Source organism: Bos mutus, chromosome 10, assembly GCF_027580195.1.
Source record: "Bos mutus isolate GX-2022 chromosome 10, NWIPB_WYAK_1.1, whole genome shotgun sequence".
Classification (NCBI taxonomy): Eukaryota; Metazoa; Chordata; class Mammalia; order Artiodactyla; family Bovidae; genus Bos; species Bos mutus.
In genome coordinates this window covers 18854924-18872145 of record NC_091626.1, presented here as the reverse complement: position 1 = coordinate 18872145, position 17222 = coordinate 18854924, and the positions used below count along the sequence as shown (strand labels likewise).

The following is a 17222-nucleotide window of genomic DNA, read 5'->3' as shown; positions in this document are numbered from 1 at the left end:
TTAAAAGATTCTGGGAAGAGAAATGGGGACTTTAAATACAGAATGTATGAATGTAAGGGATGACTAAATTCTAGAATTCTACTATTAAGGCAGAATTACTAGCCTGAAAGGAACTCAAAGTGTTACTGAATCTAATCCACACCAAGGGTTTGAATCTCTTCTTCTATAAAAGTGGGTTATTTCCTTATTCAGTAATAGGGAAATCCCTACCTCCTGAGACAGTTCATTCCAAGTTACCTAAAATCATTAGAGCTTCTTGAACAATGAAGTAATTAATTAAAAAGAAGTGAGGCTGGATATAAATAGCAGCAGTGCCATTTAACAAATATTGTCCTTTAGACTCTTTGCTGGGCAGGGAACACCTTGCTATGGAAGACTACTGATACCTAGAGGTATGCTATATTACTAGACTGGTTTTTTTTTTTTTTTAATGCAAACAAATCTATAAATAGGAATACTCCTAATATGTATTTTGCATAAGATTCCCTTTCTACATGTATACAGATATACAGTATTTATTGGAATATCCTTTAACAAATCTTTCAGAATTGAACTCTTTTGCTAAATTATTCCCTAATCAACAGATAATGCACACTCCTGTTCAACCGTTACCTGAAAATAAATGTACTTACCTCCTGTGCGTCTCTTGCTGCCTTTGCATCATCCTCATTATAGCGGTTACAGTTGTACCTGAAGTAAGTAAAGAGGATTCCATAAAGCCATAAATCAATGAAAAGGGAACAAATCACAGAATTTTAGCCTGGATTTAGCAATTATATAGAGCCAATATTCTCCTTTACAAAGATAAAATGAGGTGAAGAAAAAAAAAAGCCCCTAGGTGTTTGAATCCTTTCCAAGAGTATGTCTGTTCTCTATTAGTAAAAAGCAGTTTCCCACCCCCTGAGGCAGTCCACTCATTAAGTTTACTGATAATCATTGGAAAACATTTTTTCATTTACCAACTGTAGTTTGAACTTCTAATTCATATTTTGAAGAAAGAGACTATCTCATCTCCTACACAGTCTGTTATTTAGCCAAATATTTTCAATTTTTCCAGATTACTCACCTTGTTATCCTCACTTGTATACACCAAAAAGAACCAACTGTTGACAGACTGTTATGTGACAAGTGCTGTGCTATATGCTTTATATGCTCTGAACAGTTTATGAGAATCCCTGAAAACTCAATATACAAAATGAGGAGCAAGGGGAAATCTGCCCAGAGAAGTCAGCTCAGAGTGGAGATGTGTAAGACAGGCACTTCTCCTTCCTGATTACCTGTTTTATTTTATGGGAGCCTACATTTTGAGAACAACTGACATACACTATATTCCATCCACTTACTAAGGATTTTAACTGTACTATCACATTTAATCCCCTCAATTACCTTATGAAATATGTATCATTATCCTCACTGAGCATATGAAGAATCCGATTTTGAGAAGATAAGCAACATATTAAGATCACAAAAGAAGAGTTTCAGAGGTGGAAATTAATCTGATGCCCTTCTGCCAACTGAGACCCATGCTCTTAACTAGTGAATACATATCTTCAGAATCTTTCTAATGATGACCTTTTTAGAAGAATTTTGAATTTAATATAAATCTCATTAAACTGAATTTATTATTCCAGCCTGTCAAATTCTTTAAGATTAAAATGGTTTATATATTCAATATCTCTCTTTGATATAACCCCAGAATATTGTATACAAAATTTTTTATATTAATTCAAGAAAATCATCAATACAATTGAACAGAAAAGCAGTATATAGTTTATGTGAATAAAAAAGATGTGGACAAAGCCTTTCAGCAAACCTTAAAGCATTCCACTAGGAAGACACAAATCTATTACCTGTACTCCCAAACATCTCCATCTGTAGTTCACAGCCTAGGCTACAAACCTCTGTCCACAATGAAATACCTTGCTGAAATCTACCAAACATTCCATAATTCATCATCCTAACAATACCATTTGATTCTGGAATTTCACATAAGAGAAAAACTAAACAAACTAACAAACTATGGTTCATATGCAATTTGTGGAATGAGAAATTCTGAAAATTTGAATTACACTGTCTGCTCCCAATCTTAGGTTCCTTTCTATTTTCCACAGTACTCAGAAACAACCAACAGTGATCACTGATTTCATCTCAAAGTTTTTAAAGTAACCCAGACCACAATTCACCTGAGTCAAGAGACATTACCAGTCCCCCAGATGGATTAATAATCCTCTCTTACCAATAATTATTCTACTCACAAATAAGCCTAAAGATGCCTCTTCTCGCTATCTACTGGTCAACGATTAACACATTTTCTTCCTAACTGATATATCCTCAAAAACTTTCCTTTTGATATTTGTTAGATATTTTTAAGCCTCAACTCACTCTGGGCTTTACTCTGTCAACATTAAGAATTTTAAGGCCAAGAAAGCAAGGAGGGCTCATCTATATTTCCAACTGAGATTACTGACAGTGCTATCTGGAATGTTATTTTGAAGATTCTAAGATATTTTCAGATTTAAACAAGAAAGCACAGCAAGGATTCATCTGCAATATTAGCCACGGGAAAAGGCAAGATACAGGCAACATTTCTGATAACCCCCGGACCCAGCCATTCTTCATTCTTCCGTAGTCATCATTTGTTTTGTATCCCTTTCATTTTTCAATCCAGTTCATTTAAAATTTGAGTTGTGATCAGAGACTTCCTTACATACACACAAAAGTCTCTTTAATACTTGTCCCCCATTCCCTCTCTTCTTCACTGAACTTGTATATATACACTCATATGAATTTAGTTTCTGGGAACACTCTAATCTTCAGTTTGCATTCCTAAACCCCAAATATCTTTCCTTGGCTCTGACAGTAGTAAAATCACTTTTTTTTTTTCACCTAACCAATTAGTTTTTACCTAAACTAGTTTAGAATCAATTCAAGACAATCGGTCTATTCCTCTAATTAATGAAATAAATGAAAATTCCAAAGAAACTAAAAGGGAATGTTTGCCATTGTCTTAAGTTCAGATTCTCCTCATCTTGTCTTGAGCTTGCAATTTTTCCCCTCCCACCCACTCTCTACAAAGCAGCCACAATGTCCAGATAAAGTATGGAAAACACCTAATACAGAGCATGTCATCTAAACTACAGACATAACGTTGTTACTCTCAGTAAAAATACTTCTGATAATTGTCCAAACTACTTCAGGTCCCAGTCTACTTTCCCTTTTCCTATTCCCCACAATTTATGAGGGGCCACAAACTCAAACACCAACAGGAGACAAATGCAAATAACATAAACTAGTCAAAACGGCAATCTGCATTATTGTAACACCCAGAAATATTTCCACATTTACCAGGAGATGCACTAGCTCCCATTTTTCTTGTTTTGAGAAAAATGCAACAAGATATCTTTAATCTAACTTGCATTTTCCCTGCATGCATGATAAGAAACATGCAGGGAACAAAGGTATGTATCACTACCAAATGTGCCATCGTAAGACATGCAAATGCCAATAAGCTTTGGTCTTAGGGAAAACATTAAACTGCAGTAAAGGCTCCATCTAAAAAGCAACCAACCAATTCCAGGTGATTTTTGCCAAAAAGAAATGCAGGCCTGTTCTTATGTTTCAATGAATGCTAAAACTCTGGATTGCACTGGGTAATTTTTCAGTTCTTAAAGTTTGGACAGGTTTTTTTGTCTAATGGCATGCAGGATAACTAAAACACAACTGTGGATTGGGTTCTGCCAAGTGTCTTTATTGTCTAGAGAGACGTATTAGACAACGCTGAGTAAGTCATGTACTATCACATTCTTCTACCTTTGTTCATGCTACTCCTTTTGCCCTGAATGTTTTTCCTACCACTTTTTGAACAAATGGAACTCTTAGTCTTTCTTAAAGTTCAACTCAGTTGTTACCTGATCTGTGAAATAAATCTTATTAAACTCTCTCTTTGGATATCTTGCATACACTTCTAATACTGATCACACCCTGTATTCATTTATCTAGTCCCAAGTTAGAGGGTGATTTTCATGAGGCAGAAACCTTATTCATAATATGCGGCAGATACATCACACAGTTATGTGAACATGTTCTTCCCTTCGTTTCCCCAACCTACCAGGCAGATCCATGTGGTTCCCAAGGGCCAAGACACACCCAGCAAAACTCTGCTTTACAGTTCTGGTTACGACAGACCATGTGATTACAACCGCCATCCTTCTCAATTGTGACATGGCATTTAGGACATTCCTATGAAGAGAAACTATAAAGTTGGTGTCAATGCTACACTGAGGAGAAGCCAGCTCTAGATTTGGTTTATTTTTAAATTGATTCTGTGATTTATTGTGATTGATACATGTAAAGCACTTAGAACAGTGTCAAACACTTAAGTACTATTGAAAATGAGTTATTATTACGGGTTTTTAAGATGCATGACAATTTAAGGATTTGTTTTAGTGGGGTTGGGGGACAAAAACATTTTAAGTACTTTTAACCATACACACAGTAATAATAGTTTTATGAGAGGCTAAACATTTTGTTCCTGTAAACATACTGTTCCAGTGCTATCTGGAAATAATTACTGAATACTTCCTGTATCCCATACATTGTTCTCAGTGTTCTATATGCATTAACTCATAATCCTTATAGTGGTCTTACTCCGATTTCCATTCATCAGATGAATAAACTAAGAGAAAATTTTAAAGAAACGAATCCAAGGCTATACAAGTAGCAAACGATAGTTAGGATTCAAACCCAAGCAATTTGGCCTTAAGAGTCAGGCAAGTAAAACTGATCATTCTTTTTGTGGCTACTGAATTTCCCAACTTTCTTCTGCCAAATACCCTTGTTAAAATCTTTTCATTGTGGTTCCTTGACAACAGTGCTGCAGAGATTACATCCCCTTGCTCAAGTCTGTATCATTTTCTTGGTTGCTAATGAGCCAAAGTTACTACCCTTGTGGGCACATCTAATGTTCTTCCTCTTGAAAAATTTAGAGAATGAAACTTACTCATTATTTTTAATAAAACTATGAATAAGATGTAAAGCTTGGATTTTTGCTGTATGTTTTTGTGTTGATGTCTATTACTCCCATAAAGGGAGGAAAGTATCACCCAACATAATATTTGTACAATTCAGCTAAAGTGAACAGATTTTACTGTCCACAAACTATAGTATTTCAAAAGAGGTCAATACCATCAGATTTTTGAAGTTACTCACATAAAAAATACTATCATCTTCCCAAAGAAGCAAATTTCAGGCCTAAAATATGTTTCATTCTATATTTCTTGGCTATAATTAACTAAACAGTATTGATTTCTTAATATAACAACAACCTGCAAATCTAAAGTGCTAGTAACAAAAATAAGCTTCTGAAATGTCTCCAGAGGGAAAAACCCTCAGTTTCATCTCAAAACTTCCAACTGATAAATCTATTATTACAAATTGTCATTCTTACTTAATAATCTACCCTCTAAACAAAGTCAAGCATATTCAAACCTATACTCCCTATTTTAAATATCTTGGAGATTTAGAGTATGTAGGGATTTTTCCAGATGCAGGAGAGGGTAGTTTATAATCAAACTACTTAGGGAAAATACAACTGTTCTATTCTAAATACTAATCTGACAGCATATTTAAGGATCTAGGACTTTAATGAACATTTCTGGTGGAGAAATCTTCAATTTTTGAAGAAGAATGCTTAAATAACAGAAAAAAAATTTTTTTAATAAAAAAGCAACCACTTTCTGATATTATAGTAAGATTTTCTTAAGTGCCATAAGGTATGTTTATCATGCTGGTTTCAGAGACATAGAAATGCTAATTTCAAAACTACATTCCCCAAAGATGTGGGTATTTCTTTTATGCAACAGGACTGTTTTATTGCCAATGCTTTCTGGGAGACAGAAATGTAAACATGTTTTAATCTTTTAGGGTAGAGCCAGGTATCAGTGTTACAGAATCACGTGCTGGCTGTCATTTAAGCAATCCTTATTCTTATCATTATCCCATAATTGAGTGATGGAAGACCGCAAAGTTATAACTAACTCTGGTCAAACAACTCAATATTCTTCAAAGCATCATCATCATATGTGAAAGACAACAATAAAAATAAACAGCCCATGAATAACACTATTAGTCACCACTCAAAGCCACTTCCTATTCAGACAGGACATAAGATTGGATGTTTATACAATTTCCTACAAAAAATTGGCTGGGTACACAGTTTGGATTCAAATGCTTACCACTTAGGGATAGAAAAGAAGGGTATTCAAGTTTATTTGCATTTGTAAGACATTCCTCTAGGGTTTAAGATGTGGTTTATGTCATAAAGATACTGAACTTTGAAACTAGTATCATGACCAATGAATTCAATAAATAAACCCCCCAAAACCAAGGATATTCGTGTTATCCTTAAGCTTCCATTTCTCAGGAATCAAGTCTTTTAGTAAATTATATTTTGGAAGTTCAACATGTTAAAAACGTTAAATTTGTTAAGCCCAGTTCAATTACATAATTAAATTACTCATTTACTCTGACTCAATACTGCCCTAAAGAATAACTCCTTAAAAGTTAAACCCTGGAGATTTTAAGGGGCAGAAATATAGCCTAGTTAAAAGAAAAAAAGGCTAGATGCAGTAAACTCTATTATTGGTATACTAGAAGGCAGCCAAGAATTTACATGAAAAGATATTATCAAACCCCAGGGTAGAAAACTGATTAAGCAACCACTACTTTTCTGATGGAAGAAAACTAAAGCAGAGTACTACACATACTACAGTAGAGTACTCAATAAAACAAACTCAAACAGTAAAACAAAGGAAAATTATTAATAGGCAATCATTCTGAAAACAAAAAGCAAACTAATCAAATGAAAGGGAAAACAAGGCCCTTCAGTATGTAAACTTACTGCTTCTGAAGTTGATACACCTGTTCTTATCAGTTTCAATACCAAGGGTTTACTGAAGGAAGATACCAACCTTTGTGTTGGCTGCAATCCAATTAGAGGTTTCACTGTCATCATCACACTTTTTAATCCACTTCTTCAACCACTGTTTGAAAACAAGAACTGTTAGAGCACAACAGAAGACTTAAGGATAGCAAATTACATCAACATAATATAGTCAAGCTTAAATGTAAAAGCCAAAGGATAGGATTGTCACTGGATTTACTTCTTTTTAAACCAAGAAATCCTGTGATTCTCATTTACAGTCCAGGTACATTAAAAAAAAAAGAAAAAATCAACCAAAGGAGGACTTTCTCTAGCTGCAGGGAAGTGAGGAACCTAGAATTCAACAAGCAGCCCAGCTGCAAGGTGTGTCCTTCCCCTTAGCTAATTATACAGCTTTCCAAGGGAAGGACCTTAACCCTCATTATCCTCATAATCAGGAGATAACTTAATTCCTAAGCAATGTTCCCTGAATATTTGCAAAAATCACCTGAAATAAAAAGGACAAAATACCATGTTCCAACTACTAATGAATAAATAACAAAATGTGGGCTGTGACTTAAAGTCATCAAGTCTTAGAAGTACTCTACTACCTTATTTAAAAATGAAAATGCCAGGCAAACTCACCTTACATTTAACAGGGTCATGCCAATTTTCTCCACAGTTAAAGCTGTTAAGTGACACAAGAGTTAAAAGAATTAAGTCCTACCTACTGTGAGTAAACAAACAAACAACTTCACGCTTTACAGAACCTCAGTACTTTCACCAGTTTCTAGTGACTGGCAAATACAAGGAAAGGAACCATGTCTATTTTACTCTGAAGTAATTTACTTAGCCTGTAGTACTAGGGCCAGCACACACTGAGTGTGCGTGTGTGAAATGAAGAAATGACCTGAAGGATGAAGACATTTTATCATGACAATTACAGAATAAATGACTGTCTAAATAGCTACCAAACTGTTGTATGCTGTGTGCTTAGTCACTTAGTCGTGTCCGACTCTTTGCGACCCCGTGGACTGTAGCCCACCAGGCTCCTCTGTCCATGGGGATTCTTCAGGCTAGAATACTGGAGTGGGTTACCATGCCCTTCTCCAGACCAAACTGTTAAGACAGTACAATCAGTTTAGAGTTGTATTTTCTGATAGTTTTTAATATGTGTAATTCCTTGCTGCAACCACTGTCTAACTGAACTAAAATGAAATCATGTTCAATAATCTGAACTTACAATGCTTCATAGAAAGTGAAAGTGAAGTCGCTCAGTCGCGTCCGACTCTGCGACCCTGTGGACTGTAGCCTACCAGGCTTCTCCGTCCAGGGATTCTCCAGGCAAGAATACTGGAGTGGGTTACCATTTCCTTCTCCAGGGATATTCCCGACCCAGGGATCGAACCCGGGTCTCCCGCATTGGAGGCAGATGCTTTAACCTCTAAGCCACCAGGGAAGCCCTGGTGGGGTTCCCCATAAAGAATGCTTCATAGGTATATATTAAATATTTAACATTCCAAATGAAGAGTTAGTCTGACTTCGTATGGTAATTCTATACTTTAGTACTAATGCACAGTAAGCAATATGTGAGAAACAAACAGGTCACATATTTTTGCAAGATCCAAACAAATGAACCTCAGCCTAGTAAAGTGTACCAAACAAGGTATAAAACAAAAGATGATGACTACATATTCTGCTACATTAACTGCTAATTCCTTTCTGCTTTCTAGGAGCATGGTTTAAAAAGTATAAATTAAGAATAAACACTCCCTCGTGGCTCAGATGGTAAAGAGTCTGCCTGCAATGCTGGAGACCCTGGTTCTATCCCTGAATCAGCAAGATCCCCTGGAGAAGGAAATGGCAACCCCCTCCAGCATTCTTGCCTTAAAATCCCATAGACAGAGGAGCATGGCAGGCTAAAGTACATGGGGTCGCAAAGAATCAGACACAACTGAGTGACTAACACTACTACTAAGAATAAAAACAAATGCTTGTGAAAAACATAAGCATGGAATGGCTGATTAATTAATCAAGTACTTTGGGAATGCCCAAAATCCTTTGCAAATTAGAAGAATAAAGTGCTCTCAGTTTAAATGAAGCCACGATAATGGTTAGTTCTAGAAGACGGGGAATGGAATAGAGAAAGGAACATCAAGAAGCTTCAAATATATCTTTCATGTTTTATTTCTTGACAAAAACAAACTGATTTTCATTAAGGTCGGTTGTAACTTTATAAGTGTTTAAGTATTGCTGTTATTCTCTATACTAAATCTGTATTTGAAATACTTCATACACAAAATATATTTGAAAGCAGGGAAGGAATTAGACTCCACACTATGTCTACAGAGTAAATTCTGAAATGATAATGTATAACCTTTACCAAAACAGCATGTACTTTACACAAACTTAATCTCTGTGAGTTTTACCTATTCTTTTGGGAAATATTTAGTATTAATGATGCTAAGACTAAATCTATTGCTGTTTGGAGGAAAAAAGAATGATACAGAGCAATTTCCCTAGAGGGCTAGTGGTTAGGACTCCATCCTCTCACTGCCAAGGGCCTGGGTTCAAACCCTGGTCAGGGAACTACGATCCCACAAAATGCATACCCATGACCAAAACAGAAACAAACAACAAAAAAAGAATGATATGGAAAACCAATAAAATGTGTATTTGCTACCTATAGAGCCCCTTGGCTTTAACAGCTTCTCATTTCTAAAAGATCCATAAAGGAATGGTCTCTAATGTGTGGTAATGGAAATTCCCTGCTAAGTTGAACCTAGAATTCAAAGGCTATGGTACTTCAAGAATCCAGGTTACCAAGAAAGCTGGGGCCAGAAGCCCCAGAGAAAACTCTTAGTTAAAAAAGATTTAATCAACAACTAAAAGATTTAATCAACATCTAATCAACCAAGTTTTAGCTTTCCAAATTTATCTACATATTTTTAGGACCAAGATTAAACTCATCAGAACAAAGGAAATTAAAAACTCCTAACTCTGTATTTCCTAAGAGATAATCTGAATACAAATCATGAGCCATAAGGAAACAAAAAACAATGTGACAAAATAAGCTGTTAATCAGAAACGAGAACTAAGTTCTTGTCCCAGATCTTTAGGTTTGCTCCTATACATGTGCCAATGGAGGATACAAGGAAAAGTGATTATAACTGCACTTTTTTTTCCCATAAGAAAATAAATCCAAAACTTACAGCAACATAGAAAGAGGAAAATTATCTTAAGATATGAGACTTTTTAAGCTAAGTTTTATTTTAAAGAAATATATGCTATTTAAAATCAGTTACCAACCTACCTGAGGTAAAGAAAATTTTCTATTTCACTACCAAAAATAAATAGAAAAGCTATGTGTACTACTCCAATTCAGGAAATCACCTGCTTACCAAAACTGGCGCCCACATTTGCAGCGAACAGGTTTAGCATCAGGATACTGAACTTTAACAACGTGGTGGCAGTCTGGGGCAGGACACCACTTTAACAGTCGATTGCACTGAAATACAAGTTAGAAAATTAAAAAATGACAGCAAATTAAATCATGATGCAAGATTTCCCAGCACACCATGCAATTATGTATACTACTTCCTCACTATCATAAAGTGCGGATGGTGTCACAAGCATTTAAAACCCTGCTATCAATAGTCTTTTACAGCAATGCTTCTGGATGTACTGTTTTTCTAAGATTATAGATCACTTGAATACCTGGAATTATAAACTATCTCTTGTTCTATCTTCAAAATCCCACTGGGAAACTTTAAAATAAATAATCACCATTATGTGATCATTAACACACATCAATTTGTGTATGGTTCTATTTCAGGGCAATTTTATAAGATGCAAAAAAATAAGGTAATGCTTCTACTCAGGGAAGGAGTTCATATGCTATATGAAACAAGCTAAAGAATACACATGGAATTCCTCTCTTTGGCCATAAAAAGTTCTTCTAAAAACAAAAACCAGTTCCTAAGCCACAGCAATGATTGCATTTTAGTTCTTCAAAAGAAATATAACTTTTGATATATTTTTATTATGGGACAAAACATTGCTCAAGGAACACTCCATGAGAATTCAAGTTTATTGACCATTTTTAAAAATGTGTAATTCTTTACAACTGCTATTTCTAGAAGACCTTCAGTTTAACTGCTAATAAAAATTAGTATTACTTTCTAGAAGTGAAATACCAAGTTACACTCATGCTCTTACAAAGGGGCTGGCAAACTTCTTTCAAATGGAGCCCGATAGTAGATATATTTGGCTTCATGGGCCATTCTTTAGCAACTACTCAACTCTGCCACTGCAGCACAAAAGCAGTCACAGACTACATGGGCGTGTTCAAATAAACCTTTATTTACAAAAAGCAGACTCGCCGTGCTTTGACAATTTCTTTTCTGTTAAGCCATACTTGATACAACATACAAAAACCACTAAACAATTCATTTTTAACCAAGTTTACTCGTAATGCAAGGAAGGTAAAACAAGTAGAGATATAGCAGGGCTAATGTATCAAACGTGATGAAACATGACATCACTAAGAATCAGCTACAGTTCTCTGCTAAGGATAAAGACTATAAAAATAATTTTATCAAAGCTTAAGACCTATGAAAAGACATCTATTTATTGATTTGTCAGATTCTTTTGAGAATAAAGGTATTTTGGTATGCTTCATAAAAAGATAGTAACTGAAGTTATCATAAAGGTGTTTCTTATGTAAGACAAACTGAGTACTTCTATTAATAAGCAGAATTTCTTTTATTTAAAGAATGAAAACTTATGAGAATCACTTACCTCTACAAAGCTATTTGTTATTAAATGCTGATACTTTAATTTAACTTTTGAATCTGTGATCAGGCGCCTGAAAGTGAGAATAAAAATAGTTTATTAGGAGGTTTTCAGCTAAGGGTATTTTCCACATTCATAAAATAAAATTTCAATGCTCTGGTATGAAACTGCCTTAAATTGAAAGTACTAAAATATATATATAAACTGTCAACATATATAACTCTAGGAATCAAAACAATAATCTCAAAGTTTCTATAATTTTATTTTGGTAGATGTTTCCCCCTGGTTCTTATACTCTAAATATTCCATTTTTACCCAACTGGTATTTGTGTTGTAGTCTAATGACTTACCAACTATCGCCAAATTTGGGCCCCTTTCAGAGTCTTCTGACTCTCATATCTTGCCTTAAGACAGCAATTCTTGGCCACCTTTCCTAAGATCTCCTCCCCTAAAATCAGTGTGTGAAATAAAACAATCTTGACAGGAATGTTCAGAGATGGATATAGGTTTTGCCACATATAATTCTGATAGCCTTCTTCTTCTGAAATCTTCTGGTAATTTATTAGAAATGCTTACTAATTGCAATCTGGCATTCCTTATTCACCTAGAATACTGTAAGTCACAAGAATTTCTTAAACTCACAGGAACTCATGAAAGTGAAGAACCTTCAAGTTTAATTTTCACTAGTTAAACATGCCTGTGGGTATTATAGGAAAACGATATTAAAGCAAAGAAAGTAACCACCAAAGAAGCTATTAAGAACAGTACCAAAAAAAATGTAAAGTCCAATATCATCTTGAGTTTCTTATACCACTCACTTCTCTTATCACACTGCCCTTACAAAAGATCCCCACCCAGTCCTGTGCACTCCTCAGTGTACTCCTCTCGCATCTGTATTCTTTCAAAATAGTAAGCACCACCCTTCCTCAGGGCCTCCCTGGTGACTGAGACAGTAAAGAAACTGCCTGCAATGCAAGAGACCTCAGTTTGATCCCTGGGTTGGGAAGATCCCATGGAGAAGGCCATGGCAACCCACTTCAGTATTCTTGTCTGGAGAATCCCCATGGACAGAGGAGCCTGGCTGGCTACAGTCCAGGGGATTGCAAAGAGACAGACATAGCAACAACTAAGCACAGCACACCGGAGGTCAGGGGAGGCGTCAGAGAAGAGCAACCCCATGTCCAAGGAGCGGCGGCTGCGCAGGCACAGGAGGGCCGAGAGGAGCTACTCCATGTCCAAGGTCAGGAGGGGCAGCCGTGAGGAGAGACCCCTCGTCCAAGGTAAGGAGCAGTGGCTGCGCTTTGCTGGAGCAGCTGTGAAGAGATACCCCACGTCCAAGGTAAGAGAAACCCAAGTAAGACAGCAGGTGTTGCGAGAGGGGATCAGAGGGCAGACACACCGAAAGAATAATCACAGAAAACTAGCCAATCTGATCACACAGACCACAGCTTTTTGTCTAACTCAATGAAACTAAGCCATGCGGTGAAGGGCCACCCAAGACGGGCGGGTCATGGCGGAGAGGTCTGACAGAATGTGGTCCACTGGAGAAGGGAATGGCAAGCCACTTCAGCATTCTTGCCTTGAGAACCCCATGAACAGTATGAAAAGGCAAAATGATAGGATACTGAAAGGGGAACTCCCCAGGTCGGCAGGTGCCCAATATGCTACTGGAGATCAGTGGAGAAATAACTCCAGAAAGAATGAAGGGATGGAGCCAAAGCAAAAACAATACACAGCTGTGGATGTGACTGGTGAGAGAAGCAAGGTCCGATGCTGTAAAGAGGAATATTGCATAGGAACCTGGAATGTCAGGTCCATGAATCAAGGTAAATGGGAAGTGGTCAAAAGGAGATGGCAAGAGTGAACGTTGACATTCTAGGAATCGGTGAACTAAAATGGACTGGAATGGGTGAATTTAACTCAGATGACCATTATATCTATTACTGTGGGCAGGAATCCCTTAGAAGAAATGGAGTAGCCATCATGGTCAGCAAAAGAGTCCGAAATGTAGTACTTGGATACAGTCTCAAAAACGAAAGATTGATCTCTCTTTGTATCCAAGGCAAACCATTCAATATCACAGTAATCCAAGCCTATGCCCCAACCAGTAACGCTGAAGCTGAAATTGAACGGTTCTATGAAGACCGACAAGACCTTTTAGAACTAACACACAAAAAAGATGTCCTTTTCATTATAGGGGACTGGAATGCAAAAGCAGGAAGTCAAGAAACACCTGGAGTAACAGGCAAATTGGAATACGGAATGAAGCAAGGCAAAGGCTAATAGAGTTTTGCCAAGAGAACACACTGGTCATAATAAACACCCTCTTCCAACAACACACGAGAAGACTCTACACCTGGACATCACCAGACGGTCAACACCGAAATCAGGTTGATTATATTCTTTGCAGCCAAAGATGGAGAAGCTCTATACAGTCAGCAAAAACAAGACTGGGAGCTCACTGTGGCTCAGATCATGAGCTCCTTATTGCCAAATTCAGACTTAAATTGAAGAAAGTGGAGAAAACCACTAGACCATTCAGGTATGACCCAAATCAAATCCCTTATGATTATACAGTGGAAGTGAGAAATAGATTTAAGGGACTAGATCCGATAGAGTGCCTGATGAACTTTGGGCGGAGGTTCATGACATTGTACAGGAGACAGGGATCAAGACCATCCCCATGGAAAAGAAATGCAAAAAAGCAAAATGGCTGTCTGGGGAGGTCTTACAAATAGCTGTTAAAAGAAGAGAAGCAAAAAGCAAAGGAGAAAGGGAAAGATATGAGCATCTGAATGCAGAGTTTCAAAGAATAGCAAGGAGAGATAAGAAAGCCTTCCTCAGCAATCAATGCAAAGAAGTAGAGGAAAACAACAGAATGGGAAAGACTAGAGATCTCTTCAAGAAAATCAGAGATACCAAGGGAATATTTCATGCAAAGATGGGCTTGATAAAGGACAGAAATGGTATGGACCTAACAGAAGCAGAAGATATTAAGAAGAGGTGGCAAGAACACAGAAGAACTGTACAAAAAAGATCTTCACGACCAATAATCATGATGGTGTGATCACTCACCTAGAGCCAGACAACCTGGAATGTGAAGTCAAGTGGGCCTTAGAAAGCATCACTACGAACAAAGCTAGTGGAGGTGATGGAATTCCAGTTGAGCTATTTCAAATCCTGAAAGATGATGCTGTGAAAGTGCTGCACTCATATGCCAGCAAATTTGGAAAACTCAGCAGTGGCCACAGGACTGGAAAAGGTCAGTTTTCATTTTCATTCCAATCCCAAAGAAAGGCAATGCCAAAGAATGCTCAAACTACCGCACAATTGCACTCATCTCACACGCTAGTAAAGTAATGCTCAAAATTCTCCAAGCCAGGCTTCAGCAATACGTGAACCGTGAACGTCCAGATGTTCAAGCCGGTTTTAGAAAAGGCAGAGGAACCAGAGATCAAATTGCCAACATCCGCTGGATCATGGAATAAGCAAGAGAGTTCCAGAAAAACATTTATTTCTGCTTTATTGACTATGCCAAACCCTTTGACTGTGTGGATTACAATTAACTGTGGAAAATTCTTCAAGAGATGGGAATACCAGACCATCTGATCTGCCTCTTGAGAAATCTGTATGCAGGTCAGGAAGCAACAGTTAGAACAGGACATGGAACACAGACTGGTTCCAAATAGGAAAAGGAGTACGTCAAGGCTGTATATTGTCACCCTGCTTATTTAACTTATATGCAGAGTACATCATGAGAAACGCTGGGCTGGAAGAAGCACAAGATGGAATCAAGATTGCTGGGAGAAATATCAATAACCTCAGATATGCAGATGACACCACCCTTATGGCAGAAAGTGAAGAGGAACTAAAAAGCCTCTTGATGAAAGTGAAAGAGGAGAGTGAAAAAGTTGGCTCAAAACTCAAAATTCAGAAAACGAAGATCATGGCATCTGGTCCCAACACTTCATGGCAAATAGATGGGAAAACAGTAGAAACAGTATCAGACTTTATTTTTTGGGGCTCCAAAATCACTGTATATGGTGACTGCAGCCATGAAATTAAAAGACGCTTACTCCTTGGAAGGAAAGTTATGACCAACCTAGACAACATATTCAAAAGCAGAGACATTACTTTGCCAACAAAGGTCCATCTAATCAAGGCTATGGTTTTTCCAGTGGTCATGTATGGATGTAAGAGTTGGACTGTGAAGAAAGCTGAGTGCCAAAGAATTGATGCCTTTGAACTGTGGTGTTGGAGAAGACTCTTGAGAGTCCCTTGGACTGCAAGGAGATCCAACCAGTCCATCCTAAAGGAGATCAGTCCTGGGTGTTCATTGGAAGGACTGATGCTGAAGCTGAAACTCCAATACTTTGACCACCTCATGCAAAGAGTTGACTCATTGGAAAAGACTCTGATGCTGGGAGGGATTGGGGGCAGGAGGAGAAGGGGACGACAGAGGATCAGATGGCTGGATGGCATCACCGACTCGATGGACATGAGTTTGAACTCCGGGAGTTGGTGATGGACAGGGAGGCCTGGCATGCTGTGATTCACAGGGTCGCAAAGAGTCGGACACGACTGAGAAACTGAACTGAACTGAACTGAAGCATAGCACACCCTTCCTCAAAGGCTTCTGCTTGGGGCTACCTTCCTTGGAAAGCAAACAAAAGATTATCCTAGTGGGGCTCTGAAGTGGGACAGCCTACGTTAGAATACTGGCTTCTCAACTTACGAAGTGAGGATATGTCCTTTGACTTCCACTCTTCAATTTTGTTGTTATTTTAGTCGCTAAGTCATGTCCAACCCTTTGATACCCCATGGACTATAGCCTGCCAGGCTCCTCTGACCATGGGATTATCCAGGCAAGAATACTGGAGTGGGCTGCCATTTTCTTCTCCAGAGGATCTTCCCAACCCAGGGATCGAATCCGAATCTCCTGCTTGACAGGTGGACTCTTACCCCTGAGCCACCTGGGAAGCCCATTTTTCAGTTTACTAATCTATAAAATGGATAGCAGAAATAGAGCTGGGAGACTAGCATAGTGCCTGGCAAATAGTAAGCACTCAATAAATATTAGATGAAGCTGAATTCATCACCATCATTATTATTTCACTCAGTTAAGATGTACTGTTACTCACTCAAGGAGGCCCTTCCTACAATTCATACCAGTCTAGATGTAGACCACTCCCCTTCAGTTTTCATGGCAAATTATACACTTCTTTACAGAATGTGTCATAATTTTCATCAGCCAGCTATCATATAATCATTCTTTAATATCTGCCTCCCTAATTCCCTATTCTCAACCAAACAATAAGCTCCATGAAAGGATCTCTTATGTCCAATACACTGCCTGGCCTGTGGAAAGTATTTAGTAAGTACTTTTCAAATGAGTAAACCTTCAGATTTTGCACATGTTGAAACTGAGGGATAAAAGTAATTAGTGCACAAGGCTGTTCCTCAAAAAGCCAAACACAAAATTACCATATGACTCAACAATTAATTCCAC

General features: G+C 37.5%; 1 protein-coding gene across 2 annotated transcripts in view; it reads right to left on the bottom strand.

The window, feature by feature from the left end:
* Positions 1-17222, bottom strand: part of ARIH1 (ariadne RBR E3 ubiquitin protein ligase 1) — a 103696-nt gene that overhangs the window by 9506 nt on the left and 76968 nt on the right. For both annotated transcript variants that reach the window (XM_005905600.3, XM_070377398.1), the window contains 6 exons: positions 11720-11786; positions 10321-10427; positions 7565-7607; positions 6969-7040; positions 4109-4239; positions 633-690 (listed from right to left, as the gene is read on the bottom strand). In XM_005905600.3, the coding sequence (XP_005905662.2) occupies positions 633-690; positions 4109-4239; positions 6969-7040; positions 7565-7607; positions 10321-10427; positions 11720-11786 (478 nt within the window). The remainder of the gene's footprint in view (positions 1-632; positions 691-4108; positions 4240-6968; positions 7041-7564; positions 7608-10320; positions 10428-11719; positions 11787-17222) is intronic.